Source organism: Stegodyphus dumicola, chromosome 11 (assembly GCF_044657685.1).
Source record: "Stegodyphus dumicola isolate Sdum_Otavi_A_Nest chromosome 11, ASM4465768v1".
NCBI lineage: Eukaryota > Metazoa > Arthropoda > Arachnida > Araneae > Eresidae > Stegodyphus > Stegodyphus dumicola.
In genome coordinates, this window is record NC_140778.1 from 117,707,957 (window position 1) to 117,731,392 (window position 23,436).

Consider the following 23,436-nt stretch of genomic DNA (forward strand, 5'->3'; position numbering starts at 1 on the left):
GACCATTATTTAGGCTTCCCTGGACAATGTAGCATAGAGATAGACGGCGACTCTGGTGTGCCAGACGACGAAGCTGGATATAAGAGTGGCACAGTCTCGCCTTTTCAAATGAATCCCGGTTCTACGTGAAGTATTTTCATGGTCGTATACGTGCCTGCAGTGTCCGAGAAGACGGCACGTCGCCTGCTTGCATTTGATTTCTGCATAGTAACCCCGCATCTGGTGTAATGGTTTGGGCAGCCATTGGGTACACGGCACACACATCTCTAACTCGGATCGACGGTAATTTGAACGCAGATGGATGCATTTCTGACATCTTACGTCCAATGGTTGGACCCTATCTTCGAGGCCTCCAAACGACATGATCCAACACGATAATGAAAGACCATATGCTGCACGTCGTATTCTGACTTTACTCGATGCACAGGGTATTCGCTTGCTCGCCTGACATGCACGGTCTCCAGATCTATCACCCATTGAAAACATCTGGTCATGAGCTGCTGAGAGACTGGCCTGCTACTAATATCCAGCTAATACGGTTGATAAGTGTAGCATAGACTTGAAGCGTCATGGAATGAGTTGCCGATTTCTGTCACCCAAGCCCGGTTTGCCTCCACGCATAATGGGTAAAGGCTATTTTACCTGCCAGGGGTGGCAGCTGTTTCTATTAATTTCGCACACCTGTAAACGCCCGAAATGTTTACAGATTTAATAATTTTGTCTTTATGTAATACTGTTTACGTGCAATAAATATCCTTTTTTGTATTTGCTTTCCCTCATGTTGTTACAATTTTAATGGCCACCAGTGTAATTATAAAAAACACACTTTTCAAATTACATATGCAGTGTGAATCGTTCAGATCCTCAAAATCATTACCCTTACGAAAAGCCAACTTTTTAAAATCGCCGAAGACGTCACGTAGGAAAAAGAAAAAGATGTCAGAATCTGAATCTGAGGAAACAACCCCGAAATATTCCAGTGAGGAGTGTGCTATCTCTGAATTTATTAAAAGCATGGGAGGACCCGACAAAGCAGCAAGAACAGTAATGGATATTATGAAAAATACAAAAATTACCGACGAAGAAATAGAGGCAAAGAAAAAAGAAATAGAAAGTAGAAGAGCCCAGAAAGAAGAGCCGGAAAAAGAGAAATGGATATCACCACGAAAAGTAGCAAAAATACCTCTGAACAGCGAACCGATGGAAATTGCTCAGACAAACAGATACGAACAATTAGAAGTCGATCAGACGAAAGACGATGCAGTACCTAATACTGACGAAAAACCACCACCCATAGTTTTCCAACAAGAAAAGATAGAATGGATGAGTATTGAAGACGATTTAAGAAAAATATGCGAGGAAGAATTCGATGCGCAAATGAAATCAAAAGCGATCTTCGTTTACGTAAAGACATCCAACGATTTCAGAAAAACTACAGAATTATTAAAGAAAAGAGGAATTCCTTTTCACACATATCTGATGCAACACGAAAAACCTTTAAAGGTAATATTAAAAGATTTACCATGTAAAATAACAGAAGAAGCGATTCTTAAGGATCTAGAGAGACGAAAATATCCGATTCTGAAAGTTAAACAATTCCGCAAAAGTTCAAAGAACAATTTTGAAAAACTGCCCATTTGGCTTCTGGAACTTAAATGCAAGCGGCTACGCAATTTATGCTCTGAACAATATGTTCAGCTTTAACATAAAAATTGAAAAATATAACCCGAAAAAGAGACCCACACAGTGCTTTAGATGCCAGGAGTGGGGACACTCGCAACATCTATGCACTAATAAAGAACGATGCTGCAAATGTGGAGAAGAACACCGGAGCAATTTATGCACATTAAAAAGAGAAGAAAATCCAACCTGTCTGTTTTGTAAAGAGAAACAGGTGAGTAGTTACCGTGGATGTATAGAATATAAAAAGAAATTTGAGAAGATAGAACGGAAAAATATTCACTCTAAACCTAAAGACTATAAAGAACGCGCTGAAGACTTTCCATCGCTAACGACAGAAAATAAAAAAGGAAATAGAAGGAAAGAAACACCACTTTATAGCGAAAAAGTTAAAGGAAAAATCAAGAAATACCGAAAGAATAAACGAAGCAATGCAATGGTTACAAAATGGAAATATCCAAGACTTTATCAGTAACATCATAAAACATATGGAAAATATAAAGAAAGCAAAAAACACAAGAGAAAAACTTGCCGCCGGTTTCCGTGCTGCAATGTATATTATGAAGATTGCCGAAGAGGAAAATTAGCTGAAAACATTTTTTAGAAAAAAGAAGGAAAAATGGACTTTAATCTCAATTTGCTTAACTAGGCAAATTTTCTCTTTTCAAGCAGCAATCGTGTGGTCAGCACTTGGGAGGGTGACCCCCCACCTGACGGGCCTCGACGATTCACGTTTTAGACTTCTAGAGGGGAGGAGCCTAATTGCTGAAGAAAATACAGTTTCACTGAGGCTTTCGCCACCCGACCACTCTTCGTCTTCGGACGCGGTGCATTAAGATGCACCTTTGAACTTTAAAAACCCGTGAAAGGCCTAATGGCAACCTGATCTATTGGTAAAAACTCGTAGTAGTTGAGACCATAAGTGAAATTCAAGATTTCCGTTCTACCAAAAAAAGTTGTACTTCATCTTTTACCATGAATAAATTGCGCAAGCATGACACGCAAAATCGTGAAGCGTTCTACATTTTTGCTTCGGCAGTACACATATACCATGAATGAATTGTTCGCAACATTGATATGAAGATGACACGACAGTCGCAAAAGTAATGTATGTACGACTGAGATAAGATTACATTCCCTTGCGATCTGTGTGAAATTTGGAGAGCGGTGCAAGAGTAGTTGTCAGAATCAAAATTTCATTAGCGTATGCTGTTTTTTCTTACCATTTTCCTCGAAAAATCGCATTGTTTATTTTTATTTTGCTCTATCTATTTTCTTTGGTAAACATGATTGTCGTTCCTCCCTTTTTTACTTAAAAAGTTCTTAAAATGTTTTTTGCTAAAATATTTTTTTCTTACTTTAAGAAGAGGAACCAAGTTTTGAAAATCTTTAAAATTTTCCAATATCAGATCCAAACTAAGTTAGCTTTTTAGCGTAAATTTAAATGAGGGAGAATTCTTTGAACAAAGAGGTGTTACGACAAATTTGTAATGGAACTGATGAAGATTTACGTTGTTTGCTTTTTTATAAAGAATTCAATATAAAAAGATATATTCCATAAAGAATTCTGCTTCAGAAGTTTTCCTAAATTTTCCAACATAGTTCTACCGTGTTTGGAAACAAAAAAAGCTGCTTTAATAGCAGACATGATAAAAAATTAGGTGCCAGTGTAGTAGTTAGTATTGATATAGTAACAGTTAATAATTTAATAACTTTATTACAGTATCAATTTATGCGATAGTTGCCTTTCGATTCTTCAATCCCTCACATCTTTTGATAGTAATAATTCGTTAATTGCAAACATTAAATTTTTATATGAAGTCATTACTTGGTGTCACAAAATATTCTTCAGTTGAGTAAAGTCTCATGTTGGGATCTTAGAAAACGAGAGGACTGACGGGCTGGTCAAAGAGGCTACTTTGGGTGAGGCTGAGAGGACTCTGAATGTCCAGGCTTCCAGAAAAATTATGATTTCTTAAATGAAAAAAAAAGTCTCTTCACTATGTTGAGAACTGTCATTTAAATTACACATAAGGGAAAAATACAATTGTATCAAAAGTTTTACAGTAATAATAATGAAATTAATTTTGCTAGAGAACTAATGCATTTTGCTAACGATTTGTGGCTAACAATTTGATTACTAATAATTTGTTGGTGTGGAGATTTTAATTCAACGCCCATGTTTTAATTACACTTTAAAGCTTTACTTGTGCCGCCTAGACGGTACAGTGGTTAGGCGAACCGACAGCGAAATCCAAGGACCCGGGCTCGAATCCCGGAAAAGCATGGTTGTAATGCCCATCACTTCAAAATGTGGCCCATCTCTTACCTGCCTCCATAATAAAGTGACCACCACCTATGGTGCTTAACAGCAGCCAAGCCGAAGTCGGCTGAGGGCCCGCCATTGGGGGAAAAAGAAGTTCCACTGATATATATGTTTAAAATTTTGTTTTACTCCTTCAAAATATACTTTATTTGTACGTGATTTTGTGTTAAAATTACATATGTTAGTGTTTATTGTTTAACTAGCATATGATCTTTCTTATTTAGATTTTTTTTAATGTTTTTTTCTCTCTCTTTTTCTGCCGTCGAGATCCAGTGGATTTAACCCCGCTGATCGTATTTAGTTTATTTTTACTTATTTTTTGACTTTCGAGCTCCCTATTGCTTACTTGCTTTCCAAGTCTGTTTGCTTTCCTTCTTTCTTTCTTTCTTTTTCTCTTTCTCTCTCTCTCCTTTTTTAAGGACATAGTGTGTTATGGAGTAGAAAATGGCTTCCCCGCTTTATGTCCTTGTTTGTGGTTTGAAGTGGATCTCCCTCTTATAACCATATGGGCAATTTATTCTTCTAGGTAAATTGAGCTCGCACCTTACGTCGATCGATTAATATAGCTTTATCTGATAGAAATTTTAATAAATCGCCCAAATTGAGCCAGCACCTCCAAGGTAATGATGTGAATATACAAGAACTAAAATACCATTTCAATGTTTTTAAATCTCATTCCGAAATATTGCATAAATAAATAAAAAAGGATACGGAGAAATTAGACATTCACTAAGTTGTCTACTCTTCAAAAAATGACAAGATGAACTTTGTGGACTTTTGGAATCTTTTTACTGCCTAAAGAAACAATTTCAATGCATTTTGAAGATGAATACATAACCGAGACTTTTGGCTTATTTCCTATGCAATTTCAAAACACGTCTCCGAACTTAGAAGAATGTATTGAGCTACAAGCAAACAAGCTGCTGAAATTTAAATATAAACACGTGGCCCAGCATCTTTAGCAGGAGAATCAGATATTCTGGTAAAATGAGTATCATGCAGAAAATTTTTATAGTTTCATTGTTTTATTTAGTGGAAAGCAGACTTAGCAGAATAATTAAATCCAATAACCGGAAACTGAAATCCGCTGCACATAACTAATCGCGACGATTTTAGTATTTTGATTGTAGAGTCATTGTTTCTACTTCCTTGTATGAAGTAAAAAAGAAGTATTGTAATCGCGAAAAGATTCAGGCATGATAGTTGAACGAAAATATCCATTTTGACCGCTATCGAATGCAATTTAACTCTGTTTTTCTGTGACATTCGTATGTAAGGACAGAGTAAAGGACTCTTTTCCCACCAAAAAATTATCAAACTGATTTAAAAGGAGCTCTGAAGATAACTTTTTATGGCATCTGTGCGCATGTACTTATCTCGCCTAATTCAAAAACGAGTAGCCTCAGAACGTTGAAATTTTGTATATAGGTTAAAAATTTGTATGTAGGTTGAACGTTGAAAACTGGAAATTCCCTATAACATATAGATGTGCACCTCGTATTTTGGTTACAATCGGCCGCACCAAAACTATATAAATATACGTATATACATATTCACTCTGTTCCTCGGCTCAGTGATCTCAGTTTTTTATTCTTATATGTTTGTAAATTGGGCATTGTTTGCTTTAAAAGTGATTGAATTATGTTGTTCGTATCTTCCGGTTCAGGTTTTTATGCCTTTAGTAAATCTGTATGCAATATTTTTAGAATTATGAAAAATTTAAAAGTTGTTTAAGTGCCGCAAAGCCTAATAATTTTTGCCATGTCAGCCATTGCTTTTTTATATTTGAAACAGCAGAATAGTGGATTTGTTGCCAATCTAGAGAAAGTAAGCTTCTCAATAACAAAGATAACGTCTTCTTATATTATTGCAAATTAAATCACGATCCATTCTGGAATTTATTCGAGGAATTAAGTGTTTAAGACTTACTTCGTAATTTTTAATATAGTATTTTGACTTTTTATGTATTTTTGCCTTATTGCTAAGTCAGAACTGAATTAATTGAATGAGAAGTACTCAACCGTCTGTGAAAAACTGTTTCGTTTTTTTGTTTGGCTTGTTTAATTTCTTTTATACATCGTTTTAGATTTGATACAGTATTTGAATAGAACATGTGGCAACGATTAGATAATTCTTTAAATGATATAAATTTATATGCATTCTGAGTTAAAATATGGACGAAATGTAACGCTGTTAAGTGAACCTAGCGCCAGAGTGTCACTGTGGTAAACAAATAGAGTGAACTTTAAAGAGTGCATTTATTCTATTTTGTTTTTTGCGCTTTCGACGAAGTAGATTTGATTCAATAAGTTAAAAAGAAATGCAGGAAAAAATGCGTATAATTTAATATTGCGTACAAGGAAACCATGTAGTGTACACATGAGATTTTTTTTAACCAGGAGACATGAAAAATGAGAAATGCTCTGACAAGGACTCGAACCTAGATAAAGCCTTCGTTATTTTTAATGCATTTGTGCAATTCCAGACTGAGATTTAAAAGTGTTGAAATGGACCTCTCGAATACGCACGAAGTGTGCTTCCATTGCACAGTCGCATGTTTGAAGGAGGGGCTCCTTTTATTCTGCTCCTTTTAAAGAACGCCTGGGGATTAGGGGACACAATCGCTGAATCCTACTAGTGACGAATTATTGTCCACCACCTTTTAGTTCAGGCGCCACTGTAAAAGCATTAGGCTGCTTTCTTTCTTTCTCTTTTTTTAAGCAGGAGTCAGAAAAAATGAGCAATGCACCTGCCGGGACTCGAACTTATACTTCTCGCATACGCGCCGAGTGGTTTCTGTTACATCACGAAAGCATGTGGAAAGAGACAGAAAATATATATATGTTAACCAGAAAGTTGCCGAATTTTAACAAATTGGCAGGAACTAATCACTGCCTTTTTTTACTTATTAAATTTGTACTGTTCTTTTTGTGATTATATATAGCTGGGTATTTATTCTTAATTTTATTAATACACAAATGTCACAGTTACTTTGTTAAATCTTGCACTTTTTCATAATAGAAGATGTGCATCAAAAGGGGGTTACTGAGGATTCCGGTTTTTTTTTTAATTGGGAATAAATAAAAAAAATTTTGAGAAATAGTTCCTTACGTTGCTACAATTCAATGAGGATAATAATTTTAATTTATTTGATTTAATCAATTAGATAGTGAATAATAAACAAATTAATTTTAATAGCTTACTTTTAAACGCATGTTTCTTAATAATTTTTTTCTTTACTTTTTAATAATACGTATATCTTAACTGATATAATTTCAAATACGTTCAATATATAACATATGCAACTTGTGATAGCTTTTATCAATATCTGTAATATTGTTTTACTTAACCAGAAATCAAAGATATTTGTTGATTCCAGAAGTTTTGCCGTTGGGTAGTTGTTTGACTTACTGGTATATTTAATAGCCTGTTTCGCTTCATGCCGTACGAAGACACCAGCATTAGAATCAGCTCAGGCCAGTTACAAGTATGTGGGGCACTAAAACAACATCAGAGATAAAATTCGTAGTGTTTGTTATACTTACCAGTTTTTGTTAATTATAATTGTTGTAATTGTTATTATGCTAATCACCAATTTTTGGTAACTGTAATTATCCAAATCAGTATGTTACAATTACTCGCTATAATAATCATCTGAAAACCTGTCCACATCAGGGGCCTTTAGCCGGCAGTTTATTCATAATTTAAAAAAGGTTACAATAACTTTATTGAGTTACATATGACTTACAAATATACATATATAGAAATATATTTGTACACAATATTACATAACTTAAAATTTAAAATTTTTAAATTATGTAATATTGTGCTTAAGATGGCTAATAATTTTCAAAGGAATAGTAGAGAATGTTTCCCTGATGGCTCAATAAAAGCAGCAAAACACGCCAGCCGTGAACGTATACCCCGCAGACAACCATCTGTAATATTATGAGATGGCGACTGCAACTAAAACAGCACTATTTATAAATATTGCATTATTTAGAACCAGATAATTCTATCAAGAGACACGAGTATTATATTTGCATGCAAATAGCAATGCTAGACATGATTTTGCCGCTCATCTAACATTCAGTGATAAAGCAAAGTTTCATTTTTGTGAATAGTGAACTGTCATAATGCCTGCATATATGGCATAGAAAATTATTATGCTGTACTTAAAAAGAAACCGAATTCACCAAATGTTACGTCGTTTAATCCATTTTAAAGACAAAAGTATATGAGCCAATGTTGTTATAGAAATTACTATGTATTATTTTGTTGTGCATAATTATTACGTATTATTTGGAATTCTTAGTGATTATATTATTTTACTGTGGATAATGAATTTACAATATTTGTATTTCAGAATTAATGTTTAATATTTAGTTTTGTTTAAACTTTTCGTTCGTTTACAGCAAAGCTCTTTTACGTTTAGCTGAATATGTGATACAGATAAAAGGGCGCGCTTGTATTTCCGTTTCTCACGAGGCGGCTTCTTTAGGGGGTTAGGGGTTGGATTGCCCATCTGCATTTTGTCTTTTCTTGCGGGGTTGAACACACGTGTTTTGCTCGTTCGGAGGCGAATAGTTCTAAAGGGCGGCGTTATTTGAAACATTCTTTCTGGTTTGCGTGGAAAAGGGTTTGTCATTTTGTTAGAGAGTCTGAAATATTTTCGAATTTTCGTCGTTGTTTATCACCTCCGTCCCGCGTTTTTTCCTCCAGCTGTTCCGGCCACGCATGAATGATCAGCCATGCTTAAGTCAAGAGTATCAGAGAGAACTGATAGGATCTGTTGGTGAGAATCGTTGTTCTACTCTTGAAAAAGATGAACTCTTTTTCACTTCTTCGAAAAAGTGATAGCCTGCAGTTGAAATAGTTGAATAAACTTTCTTCTAAGTTTCTAGCGTTGAAATAGCCAACCATGAGTCTCTCGAACGTTGTCAGACGGTGGTTTTGTCAACTATTACGCATCGATTGAACGGTGTTTTCGACTTCAGAGACTTCATATTTTTTTTTTTTTTTTGACATCGATGAAATAGCTATACGTAACAATGTTTTCCTTCGAGAACTTTGTGACGGGTAACTTCACTGGTATAATGAACTATGCAGTGTGAATGGTGAAACTGAATGCTGTTGAATTCATCAACGTTTGAAAGATAACATTTCATTTTCTACTAAGTTTCTTGGCTTTGCCACTACTGATGTTTTTCTTCGGAGATATATTAATGTTTTTGAGCTTCTATTGTCAGAAACGTTTTGAAACCTAATTAGTAATTTGCATTTGTGTTACGGAATTTGGGTGAACGCGAAATATTTGTCTTTTAACTTCTATCTTACTGCTTTATTCTGAAATAGAAACTCGTAGGAGAAGTAACCATAGTTTATACATTCATACATTAGATTGATTTTATTTGATTCCCATTGAATATTTTTTGTCAAGAGCTAAATAGAGGTTTTGTCAAGTACTGAGTATTGTAATCAATCTGATAATCGCTTTTTGTCTAAGAAAAAAACATACAAGTTCAGCACATTAAAGTATTACTTTTATTTGGCCCTTTTTTTTTTAATAAGTTCTAGAAATTAAGACTCTTACTTATTTCTTTAACGTTTCTTTTCTGCATTAAATTATCAAATTTTTACAACTCATGTGTAAATGAACTTTAGTATTTTAACTTAAGTAAACTGGATTTCAGTAATTCATACCTATTTCACATTTCTTTCCTGTAAATGGATGTTTACAGTCGCAAGCAAAATCAAGTTCTTTCACTGTGCACGTACTTTCATTCTGACATGGATTTGAGCTGCAGGGATCTAGAAAAAATAAAAGGAATATAAATTACTATCACTTATACTTTTCCACATTCAGATTTCTGATGCTCACATCACAAATGTGCATTCAGACTCGGAATGTGAAGTGTATTCATATTTAAGTATTTGAGTATGATTATTTTACACCGTTCATCGAAAGTATGTTAAATGAAGTAATTGCAATGAATGTTTTTCAAATTTTAATACAATGCACATTTTATTAGGCGAGAAATATTATTTTATAATTAGTACGGGAATTTTAGACATCTTTCTTTATACTGGAATGTTGTTAGCTATTGGTAATTGGATTTTTTATTATTTATGAATAACTTCGAACACATAAAATGTTTCTTATTTATTTCACGCTTACACAACTTTGTATTTCTCGCTTTGAACAGAAGATTGCTCAACCAAACAGAAAAATCGAAATAATTTAATTTAGAATTATTACATACCTTATAAAAAATATTCGTATTTGCTGATCAGCCAAAGCTTCCGAAATTGATTTAGATTCTTTATACTACTATAAAACATCGATGAGCTATCTGCCCACGCAGAAGAATAATTTCTCGGAGAACATTGTAAAGAAAATTAGTGAAAATTAGTTCACATATACATTACACTTGCGGAAAATCATGAAATTCCTATGCAGCCTGTCCATTCTCAATTTGAATCCGGATCGAACTATCAGTGTTACGTGGCACTAGTGCTCAACCTTTGGCGTTTCTTAAGCCCTCTAAATGATCAAGTGTGTTAGAGCAGAGGATTGTAAAATGCGTTTATATCTTTTTGGTAAATTCTATAAAAGATACGTTTATATTTATAAAGTCTGAATGTTTTATGCATCCACTAAAATGTTCACGTGTTTCTTCTGCAAGTTCTTTTATAAAAGAGTATTTCAGTGTTTGATCTTAACATATATAGTGGTATCTAACGTAGCGAACACCCTGCGCAACGAAAGCGTGTAATAGTCTAGAAGTGTACCGTATAACGAATCACACATGAAAAGTTTCGCTTCTTATCACTTCAAACGTAAAACAAAATACATTTTAACTTCTGATTATGAAACTAAATAATAAAATAAAATTACAAAAGGTGAAAGAAGTAATAAAATAAATAATAATAAATGCAAAAAACCAGTCAGTGAAAAATTGCAAAAATTAACACACAAAACAGCAAATAATCACATCTCTTAATATTGCTTTACCAGTAAAGAACTGTAAGTTAACTTTTAGCAGCAGCATAAGGAAGCCCACAAGTAATGTGTTTTCAACAAGAAAAAAAGAACAGGAATGGTTCATTCCTACTGCAATTATCATGGTCCTTCTTAAGAAATTAACAGTTATCCAGACCATAGTCAAGCAAGGTAATCTTAACCAAACCGAAGTAGTAGCAAAGTGTGACAAAATAGCAGACGTATTCAGTAATAATGCTTGCCATACCTTCGTTCAGGGGGCCCACCAGCGTCCGGGCGGTAAAATCGCTGAATACTGGTAGTTCGGTCCGAGGTTCGAATCCTGAGAACGGGCTGGCAGCATGGGCGTTTTCATGGTTTTCCCCATGTGTAACATGCATACGAGCCAGTTTCCCTTAAAACGTTCTCCACAAAGGCATCCTTCCCCTTAGGCAGATAGCCCTATTGTGCTTTACCATAATCACACACTTACATATTATTATATTTATTAAGGACTGTCCTTGATTCATTGTTTACAGCTATATTTCATCTCTTCATTCAAGTAACCAAAGCAGTAAAAGTGAATATTTGAAAGGTAATATGTGGATGAAAGCAAATGGAGAAGATACACGATCAATGACAAATTTTACAAAATCATCTCGATAGATTACGGTGAAATTAAGGTACATGTCTACATACTCTCATTATTTGCATACGAACAAAACTTCTCAAGCTATTCTTTCACTAAAGCTGCTTTTTGAGGATGAACATTATTATTCATCACATGAAAGAGAGGATTCATTACCGTAGCACAGAATTTCACGAAGGGTTCAAGGAGTTTTAATCTCAACTGCTTTCAGTTTTGACAGTACTTTTCTGAATACGAGTAGACAGATGCACTAAATCTGAACCCATATCATCATACTTTCAAGAAAAAGGAGTGCTGTTGAAAGATTTTTTCATGCTTATTGCACGTTTCTGATTATCGCCGTATAATTACTCTTTCATTATCGGATTCTGAAGCAAATCATGGTTCATCTGTAATGACTATTTAAAATTTGTAAAATCGCTTTCTATTCACTCCTGCTCAGTCAATCTATCGAGTGGTCAAGATGGATAAATACTGGCAACTCGATATGGAATAGAATCCAGGTGAATAAGCTGGCTGCATGCACAGTTTTGTCCAATTGAAATTTGAACAATAACGAGTTTTGCTTAGAATGTCATCCACGAAATATCTCTCGCCTTCGGCAGGTAACTTTCGTATGTCTTTCGACATAACCTAACCTAGCGTAATCTTAATCGTGCTATTTTAGCTTTAATATTTAAAGGAGCAAATTCCCTTTATGAAGGAAGATATAATTCTTTGGTATTTAGTCTTTTCCTCATGCTAACGGCAGGTACAGATGTTCCTACTGCTGTAGTATGTACTTCATAGAGTTATTCGTTGACTGCTTTTAATAAGTGACGGTCAAAGTCTGGAAAAAGACTAAAGATGATCAGTAATGAGTCTCAGGTAATTAAACTCCTTGTCTGGAAATATTTCCATAAACGAGGGATGAGCTGCAGAAAAATTAGGCATTTCCTTAGTAAACTGTTTTTCTTCAAATACTTCCCTCTTATTTGGAAAAGAGTCTGCCAACATCAACCAGAAAATGTTTTCGTGCTTTAAAACTTTCAACTCCATATTCTATCCGTAAAAACTAAGAGCAAAGCACAAAATTTATTAAAATCTCATTTGCAGAAAGCCTCATTGGAGTACATATTTCTTTGCTCAAAGAACGTTGTTTTGAATCTCCCTCTGGGCGTATTTCATTCAATCAGAAATATGGTAAGCAATTTCGAGAAGTAATACAAGCAAGTTCTCGATGATTCCATTTGAACAACAACGCAGAAGTGAAACAGAAAGCATTAGAATTATAATTTTAATTAGGTTATACAGGTTACCAGTAGAAAAAGAATATGGAATAATGTAGAGGGACTTGCAAACTTTATAATTCATTAGAAAAGTAACGCATGGAAAAAATATTATAAATACTAATTCCCTACCTTCTGAACACACAAAAAAAGTCAATACTGTGAAACCTTAAGCTATGCTATGCAAAAAACATAAAAGTTATAATTTTAAGTTTTTTTTTATTATTTTTTAAAAGAAGAAACCTCTCTACCCATTATTTCCTTAGCTGGGGCTTTTATAGGTGCATCTCAATCTATGCTGACAATATTATACAATGAATTTAATTTCTGGATTTTATAATGCAAAGAAAGTTTGGATTTTAGAAAGATATACTAAATCTTTAAAGAATTTAATAAAGTTTATCGTAGTCAAGAAATAACATTTTATACACTTACTTTTATTTACACTAGCAAACGCAATTTCTAGTTTTTAAATAATTTACTACTAAATAGATACCTCTTTCACAAAACTCTCCTGAATATGGTTTCCTGCATTTGCATTCAAGGATTCCATTAACTGTTTCGCATTTTCCACCCTTCTGGCAGGGATTTGGTTCACAGAGATCTGAGATGAAAACCAAAATACATAAAAAAGTCTGTATAAAAACGTGTTTTCTAATGAGAAACAAAAAAGAAGTTTCATTTGAAATAATTACTCTTTTCGCAGCTTTCTCCGGAATATGGAGATTTACAGGAACAGTTATAGCCGGTGGTGGTTAAGTTACATTTCCCATCATTTTTACATGGATTCGGTACACAGGGATCTGGAAAAGAGGAAAATGGGAATAAATAATTTATTCATACTCCTCCTCTCAAAACGATCTTAATAGTTTAATTTTAGAAAAGTTTCAATATGTGCATGTCTAAAATAATTTCTTGTGAAAATTTAGCTTTAAAGACCCAGTTATCCATTTTTCAATGGAAGTATTTACACGTTCTGAAATTTGAAGATTTCTCATCTTTTAAATTTAATCTGTGCTTTTATTTCAGCTGCTTATAATACAAGCTGAGGGAAGAACTAATTACTAACATTATAAATAACCACTTCGCTATGGCTAATCTGTTGTTTCCTGGCAGCTAGTTCTGGCTCATACTTCATTTTTCTGAATCGAATGAGGCTCTGACTTCATTTTTCTTTATTTGAAATTGTGATTTATTAATAAATATTCTTTTTTATTCTATTATGATCCTTGCATTTATTGTAGGTCTGTAACATAAATAAGTTTCCAAGTCACATGCGTTCTTGAAAACGACTAAGATTTTTTGTTTCTATACTTTTGACTTTTACATTTAGAACTACATAGCTGACGTAACAATTTGAAAACTTATTGGCCGCTATAAAGGGTTATTAAGCAAAATATTTAGTGCATATGAAGGAGATTTGTCAGAAAAATAGTTAGTAGTTCATGAACTGGTAATTCTCCGATAGAGTAATAAAAGTAAAAATTTATTATATATTCAGTAAATATAACAGGTGACAGGTGAGAGCGGATTCGGACGCCCGGGGCGGCTTACTAGGACTATTTGGTTATCGTGCGGAATCCGCAACTGTTCGTACAAGGCGATAATTCTTTGGCGTCCCAGAAGCCCGGCGTCAGGAGCTTATTAATAGAAACTAAGTATAAAACAGAATCAGAATAATTTGTTAAAAATTGTATTGATATTAAAACATTCCACATAGCTGCATTCGATAAATTTATTGAAAGTGCTGTGCGCTGATCAAAATATTAATGTGAATCTTCGAGGATTAAGTATTAATCCATTCTCTCGTGTTTTTGTCATTTTGAGGGTTAATATACTGTTCTGGATTATTCTAGGCATGTTTAATTTTGGATCTTTCTGGAATAGAGTTTTCCATCTAAAAATACTCTATAAATTGCGGCAAAGTTCCAAAACATATTCTAGTATACTTAAGAAATGAAAATCTGCGAATTAGCGAAATCCAAGCATTTATATTTCCAAGATTTGTTGCACTATGGTAATAATTTACTCACTGAAATAGTTTATGTATATTACCTAACGCTTAAGTTAAAAAAGTAAAATTTCTGAATCAAAAACACATGGGAAATATTAATATTACAACAAAAACCTGTGTTCTTGAAATAATAATAATTAACTTTTAAAGTGATTGATTACGAAGAAACGTGTGTCGTTCATATAATACATTGCGAACCTACTAAATCGAACTTTCTCGTAACTTAATACAACTCACTTACGCTCATAGGTGCATGGAATTAATTTACGAGAATATTTAGCCTTCAATATTCGCTTTCATCGAAATTTGCTGAGTTCTGAACTGAAAGTATTGCTACGAAATGCCCAGCTGTGGTAAGATAGCTTCCGAGCAAAGCCGGTTTAGCGTTGCCAGAAATTGGCAGGGATAGACAGGGTTGCCAAATTTGGTGCGAAATCGCCCATTTTGTGACAAAATTAGCGATATGCTATAGACGGAGCGAGAACATTTTAGAACGCATTCTTAGCCGGTTTCGTCAGGAATGTTCTCGGAGCTACATTAAAGCTATATATATACTGCCTGTAGGCGGAGGAAGAGGTAACATGTTGAGTTCAGTAGTAGTGGTTTCAAATCTGAGATTAGCTTGAAAGCGACTGAAGCGAGTCGGGAGCTATACTTTTGTGCTTTGCCGTGAAGCTCTCTTCACCGTTATAGCCTGAAGACCGTGTTGCTGATTATTTCAGTGTGTTTATCGTAGTTTTTCAACGACTCATAACGCGTGTTTGGAACTCTTTTGCGTAGTTCTGATGAATAATTTGAGTTTTTAATCTTCATCAAGTGTTGTTATCATCACTCCAAATCCACGAACCCGTGGAACGCAAAAGTATTTTTCATTTACCATATAGAATTAAGAAGAGAAATATTTGTAGCATATTAAAATGTAAATATCCTTTTCAGAGGAATTTATCAGATGTTTACTTGTGATAGTTAGATAGTTATGTGATAGTTTCTGTCTGTTTATGTATTCTTAAAATTCATCCACCAAATTAATTGTAAATAATAACCACACATATTTAATAAACTATCATTGTGGAATTTGGGAAGCAAAGGAATGATTATTCAAGTGGGCAGTCTAAAAATTTTTAACAAGTGATACACAATACAGATATATAATATGCAACGATTCGTTTCTCTGTTAAAATCAGCAATTACATAATAGTTTTTAATTTAAATATATATGCATGTTAATAATAAAATTAGCTGTGTTTAATTTAGAATTACCATTTTCGCAGTTTTTTCCTGAGTATGGAGGCTTACACGAACAGCTATATCCTATAGGGGTGACGACACATTTTCCATCTTTCATGCAAGGATTCGGCTTGCAGGGATCTGAAACAGAAGTAATAGGAAATAACTTGATCACAAAGTAATATCAATGTGTTCTACTATTCATATTCGCTTTAAGAAATTATGATTAGTTTCCAGTCATTTATTGTTAAATAGATATCATTCTCGCAAAGGCTTCGGAAAAAAAAATTTTTTTTATTTGCCAGTAACAATGCCATTAACTAAATTGCATGTCTTTCACTTTTACGTGGACCTGGTTGGAAGACATTTAAAAGAGAACCATACAAATGAAAAGAAATCTCCATGTATTGGTAATGTGTCTTTAGTTAATCTGCATGCAATAGATGTAGAATTATTAATAAATTAAAAGTCGCGCCAGGCCTGGCGAAGCCGCCATTTGTTTCTATTTGAAATTTATAGTAGAGTAGTGAATTAAGTTAGTTGGCGTACCAATTTAAATGCCTTTTGCACAGTTGGACTGAAAGTGAGGCTTTTGTGAATCTGGCTCCATCAGTTACACAGTCCCACATAACACCAAGAAACACCTGTACGTAAGTCCCCAGATGATAACAATTGGATTGTAGATATTCTCATCAGCAGCTTTGACCTTGTGAGAGACCACTCCCGTGATTTCATTGGTTTTAGCTCGTGCACGTTTAGACAGTTTTTCAAAGTAAAGAGGTTACAACTGCCAAAAACTAGGCCACATCAGCCACATTTGCAGGTCATCCCCTGCGTTCGTTTGCTATCTGTGGTAAAGGACACGCAGTTGGCAAGTGTACTATGACAATCCTCCAACTTTCTGGACTACACGGACAGAATGCTGGCCAGATATTACACTAGCAACTACTCCCATTTACCCAAGAACAAACAATTGAAATGTTTGGAGTGATTGCCCATCATTTTAAGTGACCATCGTTTTATTAGATTCGACACTGGCTTAGAACACCAATACGCAGTTAAAAATAGATGGAAAACAAAATATATAAATTTCCAGAAATTCGGCAGTTCTTTAGCGCCCCATGTTTCTCATTTAGTAGCAGTCTTTGAAAATGCAAGTGATAAAGAAGAGCTCGATACGGCATACAGTATGAGAACAGACACATTGCGGACGGTCTGTGATAAAGTACTGGAACTGCGAAGTCACTGTATTCCAAATAAAACTCCACGGTAGAATTCCATGTTAACGTCCGAACGGAGTCGAGTTCGGGCCTTTAGGCGCCGTTTTCAAGGTTGCCGCGATCCAAATGAAAGAGAGGCACTGGGAATGATAATCAGGAAAACCCGCGCAGTCTATAAACGGAAGATTTTAAAGGCTAACTGGAATGTTGGCAGAGAAATATTGTACGAACACAACAGAAAAATTTGGTAGACTAAGTTGCTCATGATAAGGTCTTCAAACCTACCAGTCTAACTACGTCAATCTGTCAGAATGCCTACAGTAGTTCCCAAATAGTGACACATATACTGGAAACGATTTTCCAGATGATGATCCCTATAAAGACACTACAGCGCAGAAGGAAGTAAGAACTAGTATTGAACAATATTTATACTTCATCCATTGCTGATTCTGAGCCTCTTCCAACAAGTAAGGAACTGAAGGACGTAATACAGAAGCTCAATCCATGTAAAACTCCAGGTCTGGATGGGATTGATAACGGCATTCTCAGAACTATGCCTAACATGCATCCGGCAATACTTTTCTCCTCTTTATAGGCATGCTGAAGAATTCGACACTTTCCAGAAGGCACAAAAATAGCAGAAGTTGCCCTCTTCCGAAAGGGAAATAAAGATCCAAACGATGCTGCTTCTTATAGGCCCATCTGCCTGCTCCCATCCATGGGAAAAATCCTCGAAAGGATAGTACTTCAAAGACGGAATTTTTACATTCATGCTTATGAACTCACGAATATGGTATCACCTACGGAACACGTTAAAATCACTCAAATCACCTACGGAACACGTTACTTAGAAACAAGCAGAAGAAATTGCATACTGTTTTCATCAGCATAGACATTCAAGATGCCTTCGATTCGTTGTGCTGGCATGATGTATTGAAATATCTCAAAGATATCAATTGTTCCAAAACTTTGTATGATTTGATCTACAGCTACTTTTGTGAAAGACGAATTCAAGCAACAACGGACGGAGGCGTCCACATGCAAAAGGCGACGAAAGGCTGCCCGCAGAGCTCCTTAAGTCCACTTCAGTGGAATCTGGTAGCAGACACCGCGCTTAACCTGTTTGATGATGATGAAACATCAGAAATAATAGCGTATGCTGACGACTTCTTGCTAATTTCAAACGGTCACATCCGTAAAAGTTACGAGGTAGACTCTCAAAAAGCGTTAGACAAAATAGTGCGCTGGGCCAGGAAACATAAGCCCACAATTTCAAGAGCAAAAACAAAAGCAATGCTAATTAGCCCAGGAAAAAGGCATGATCGTACCCCGTGCGTAAACCTTCATGGCAGAAACATACAATTCGTGAGACATTTCCGCTACTTGGATGTGATTATAGACAACAGATTCTCCTGGCTCTCTCACATCAAAGATCTTAAAGAAAGGCTGCATAAATTGTCTAATACAACGCGTAGAACAGCTGCTGCTAGCTGGGGTGTCTCCTCGCAGATGCTCAAAATATGGTATGCCACAGTCCCTGAGTGCATAGCTCTTCATGGCGTTTCCATATGGGGCGCCAATGTGACGATTAACATGCTTTTGCATGTTGAACTCTGCGCAAAGACCATTTCTTCTGGGCATCTGCAGAGGTTTCCGTACCTCTCCTACAACTGCATTAAATGTATTGGCTGGGCTTTCGCCCCTGCTCTTGATAGTACAGAGTGAGAGTGTATTGGTGAGTGTGATCAGACTAAAACAAGACGTTACTATTTGGAATAAGACTTATGTATCTTCGGACTACGAGAATCACATTGCCCACTCTCCTTGCCACCCTGCAGACTTCGATATATAAGCAAACAGTAATCCTCCAAGTGCATTACAAATTTTAGCCGTATATACCGTCTGCATGAGAACACGAATTATTAAGGGACACAGGAAATTCTTCCTCGAAGACATGTCGTCTGGCAGCATTTCGCATAGAAAGAACAATTTTATATCTAAGTTGCTCTGAGCTAATAAGCCAGTTAGAGAAGTCAAAACAAAAATAACTTAGTTGATGTTTTTGTGGATTTGTTTTCGAAACAAGGAAAAGGCGAAAATTTTTTGCAGATTTTTTTTTCTCCTGGAGAATAGGAACATGTGTGTAACCGAATTCAGAATCAAGAGAGTTATCCAGAATCAACGCCAAATAAGTTTACTTTTATTGCTGAATTTTAAATGGTTGATTAAAATTAAGCTATTTCGGGACTTAATCTCCTACATCGCGGCACTTCTCTATCATTTCAGCTTAAAAAACTATGCTACAATATTTTGAGCATGTTAGCAGAATTGGTTATCACAATAAGGGAAGTATTTTACATGTTTCCGTACACAAACTGGTACAAAACACGCAATAAATATCAATGACTTGAAAATTACGTTAGAAAAATACCCCATTTTATAAATATTAAGATAGACATAATTTCACAGTTTTAATCGCCTAATGAAATCTGAAAATATAAGTAACAGGGCAATTAATAACAAAGTATATCTTGAGTTACATATACGTTCGAATTTTTCAGAGAAATGCTTAATGATAATTTATTAACTGATCAAATTGTTTGATGGGCCACTTACCAATTTCGCACGTTTTTCCAGAGTACCCGGGTTTGCATTTGCATTTGTAGGTTCCATTTTCTACTACGCAACTGCCATTATTCTGACAAGGTTTCGAGCTGCACGGATCTAGCAAGGGAAACATAGATATAATTCACGTTTTGTATATTATCGAAATTTACATGCTTTAAAGGAGAGATGGTCAACAAGGCGATTGCAAAACGTTTTGGTTGATCATAGTCGATATCCTGTCGACTCAAGCAAATTAGTCTTGATTTATAGAAACAAACGGTCTTTGACCTTTTTAGTGTCAACAGCTGACGCTCACAAATTTGAGGCAGCTACTAATAGAATGTATACATAAGCTAGCGTTCCTGTGTTTCGTTTTTGGTATTTAGTGTTCACATAGAGGTATTAGCGTTTCTAGAGAAGCATAAATTTTTTGTTCTTTCTTGTGAAAAAAAGTAAATACTTTTGTGTCCTATTTTAAATTAAAGTTGTTTACCTGTATAGTTTATGGGCAATTTAGTATTCATTAAAGTAAGTAGTAAACAGAAAGCATTGATGACTTACAATTTGCATAAAGAATGAGAACTTGATTAATTTTTTACGATGCAAAAGATAAATATTGTTGTTTGATAATGTAGTGCCTCCGTAGCGTTACTAATAATTTTAGTCTGGAAAGGCGTTCTTTAACTTAATCGCTAACGAATATTAAACAGATTATCTACAAAATAGTGACTTAAAGGGGGAGAACTAGGTATTTTAAGGTTGAAAAGTCAGTGTTGAAATCACTTGGAATGATTACTGCATCATTGAAATTATGCCGTATTCTAATGAGTAAAAAAGTTTTTAGAATTGCAAGTTTTATTTTTTAATGATTTTAACTTCAAATTTGGGACGATTAAGAATGACGTTCCTAAAAGATCTGCAGTGATCTCAAAATACTGCGGTGCGGCGCAAGAATGCATGAGCGGCGGGTGTGAAAATATAAGAAAACAGTTAAATAACGGCTTTTAAGAGATGTTCTGTATTTTCACTTTAATTCTACACGTATAAGTGACATAGCACAACCAACTTATTTTTTGAGTGGTTTTATAATTTATAGATATACAGAATTGCTAGGCATGGTTTCCTTGAAAGAAAGGACCAGAGATGTAAATATATTCAATGCTTTTAGAAAACTTCCATATTATTTCAAACTACCACATTTTAAATTAGTTTCAATAAAATCAGTTGCAGAAGGAGCATTGCTAAACCGCATAAATATATTTATAATTCTATACCAAAAGGCTGATGAATATCACGGAATGAAACATGTAATGATCCTAACCTTCGTAATCCACAGAAGACACAGCTACTATTCCCATCAAAGTTCGTTGCGAGTAAATGATTATGAGGTATGCATTCAAGGTGAGTACACTTTTGGATGCAGATTTCGCTAATCGTTATATTATATTTTGGAAGCAGTCGATTTCGCTTAGATATTAATTTACATCGAAGGAATTTCTAAACCTTAGACAAGTAGGAATGTGTTCTATAAGACCTAATTGTTGTGGTGAGATGTAGTTAAGTAGTCGTCGCAATGCGGAATGAGAGACAGTCGTACTTCTAATTAATACAGCTGGACTTTATTTATACGGTACACATAGAAGGAGGAAATTTTCCTTTCTATACACTTACCATTTTCACAATTTTTTCCAGAATATCCGGTTTTGCATGTGCACTTATAGGTTCCCTGTTCTACTTTACAGGTACCATTGTTCTGACACGGCTTTGAACTGCACAGATCTAGAAAATATATGATACACTATAAAATTTATCCTTTATTAATATTTAGAAGTATATAAAAACTTCAATTTATAGTTGCACATGCATTTCAACATATAACCATGAATTTTGGAGAAAGTAAAATTTCATTTGGCATTTATCCACTGTGATTACCACTGTGATTATCCACTGTGGCATCTTTCTGCAATAAATTTTATTAATATATTAATAATAATTTTTAAAGAACTATTTTATCTTACGTAAATTTAATTTTGATTTAATATTGATGCTGTTCAACCGAGTCTTACCCTTTTAATTTTTGAGCTCTTGTATACATGCAAGGCCCACAGATTTAAGTTTTTGAATCGAAATTTCGTTGCGCAAATTTTCAGAGTAACTTTCATATTTATAATTATACAAATTTGTAAATTACATTTTAGATATTTACTTCTCACTAATACAGAAAATAAAAGTAATTTATTATGTTTTATTTGTTTTCTCATGTGTGGTGCTATTTGAAAGAAGATTTTAAAATCTTTCATTCTCAAAAGCATTAAAATTTCTGTTTTAATATTTTCTTAGAATATTTTTAATTAATTTTAGATATTAACACTATATTATTGTTCTATTTTATTTGTTTGCTTAAATTATTTTTTCTATTCTTTTACTTTTTATTTTTTGCATATTCTCGTATTGGCATTTTTTTCGCAATTGTTTTCTGTTTTTACTTGAAAATATCGGGTTTTAATGAAAGTTTCCAGCCACCACATAAATCGTCTGTGCAAACAATTTGCGTTGGCATGTTTAATCATATTTTGTCAAACGATTTTTATAGTTGAAGAAAGAGACTAGCTTTAGAACACTGTATTCTGAAATTTGTAAATATTATCGTTATCATTAAGCACAAGGTGTCTGAAATGGAACTATCACGCTACCAAATTAGAACAAACATTAGGTATCTTATAACACTGTGAAGGTTTGGAACCGAAAGTTCGAAAACAAGAACTATATTATTTAAGAAGCAGAATGTTCTGATCGACCTACTAATGTTGATGAGGCCCGCCTACGAGAACTTGTGCAAGGAGATCAGTAAGCAATCACTCGACAGCTTGATAAGTAGTTATACGTTAGTGCCATGTCAATTAGTTACCATCTGAAGAAAGGTAAGACCCTGGAAGTAAGGTGTACAGCGAGATGCTAGTCGGTGTTGACGCTGCTGTCAAGGAAAAACGCCAAGGAGTTCCGGCGGGAAAAAATGTTCCATTAAGATAATGTAAGATTATATGTGCCTGCATTCACCAACTGGACTCCATACGGCCTCGAATGGGATCTTTTGCCACACCCACCATATATCCCCGTCGTCTTTCTTTCGGACTTTTTCAACCTTTTTTTTTCACACCTGCAGCTACATCTTGCTGGTGCTATCCCCCGTTTTGAAGAGGACGTCCGAAATGAGGTTGGTCTGTTTTTGGACTCCAGGCCGTCAAGTTTCTGGGCCGAAGGTTTTGAGAAACTACAAAACGTTGGCAGGAAATCATACATTTGGGTGGTGTTACTACTCGCACTAAAGGTACTGCTTTCGTGTTTTTTTCGAACTTTATTGAGAACGTTTTTTGACGGAAAACTTTCGTTACAGCCAGATATTTACGCTCGCTCATGCATTAATGTTTTCTGGAGATATATGAGTTTTCTGCAATTGTTGCTG

The 23,436-nt window shown here is 34.7% G+C and overlaps 1 protein-coding gene across 1 annotated transcript in view; it reads right to left on the minus strand.

The window, feature by feature from the left end:
- Positions 1 to 23,436, minus strand: part of LOC118201492 (uncharacterized) — a 419,621-nt gene that overhangs the window by 267,434 nt on the left and 128,751 nt on the right. Inside the window, exons 11-16 of the mRNA XM_085827141.1 lie at positions 21,645 to 21,752; positions 19,983 to 20,090; positions 16,180 to 16,287; positions 13,601 to 13,708; positions 13,402 to 13,509; positions 9,710 to 9,817 (exon numbers count right to left, since the gene is read on the minus strand). Coding sequence (XP_085683267.1) covers positions 9,710 to 9,817; positions 13,402 to 13,509; positions 13,601 to 13,708; positions 16,180 to 16,287; positions 19,983 to 20,090; positions 21,645 to 21,752 — 648 coding nt within the window. The remainder of the gene's footprint in view (positions 1 to 9,709; positions 9,818 to 13,401; positions 13,510 to 13,600; positions 13,709 to 16,179; positions 16,288 to 19,982; positions 20,091 to 21,644; positions 21,753 to 23,436) is intronic.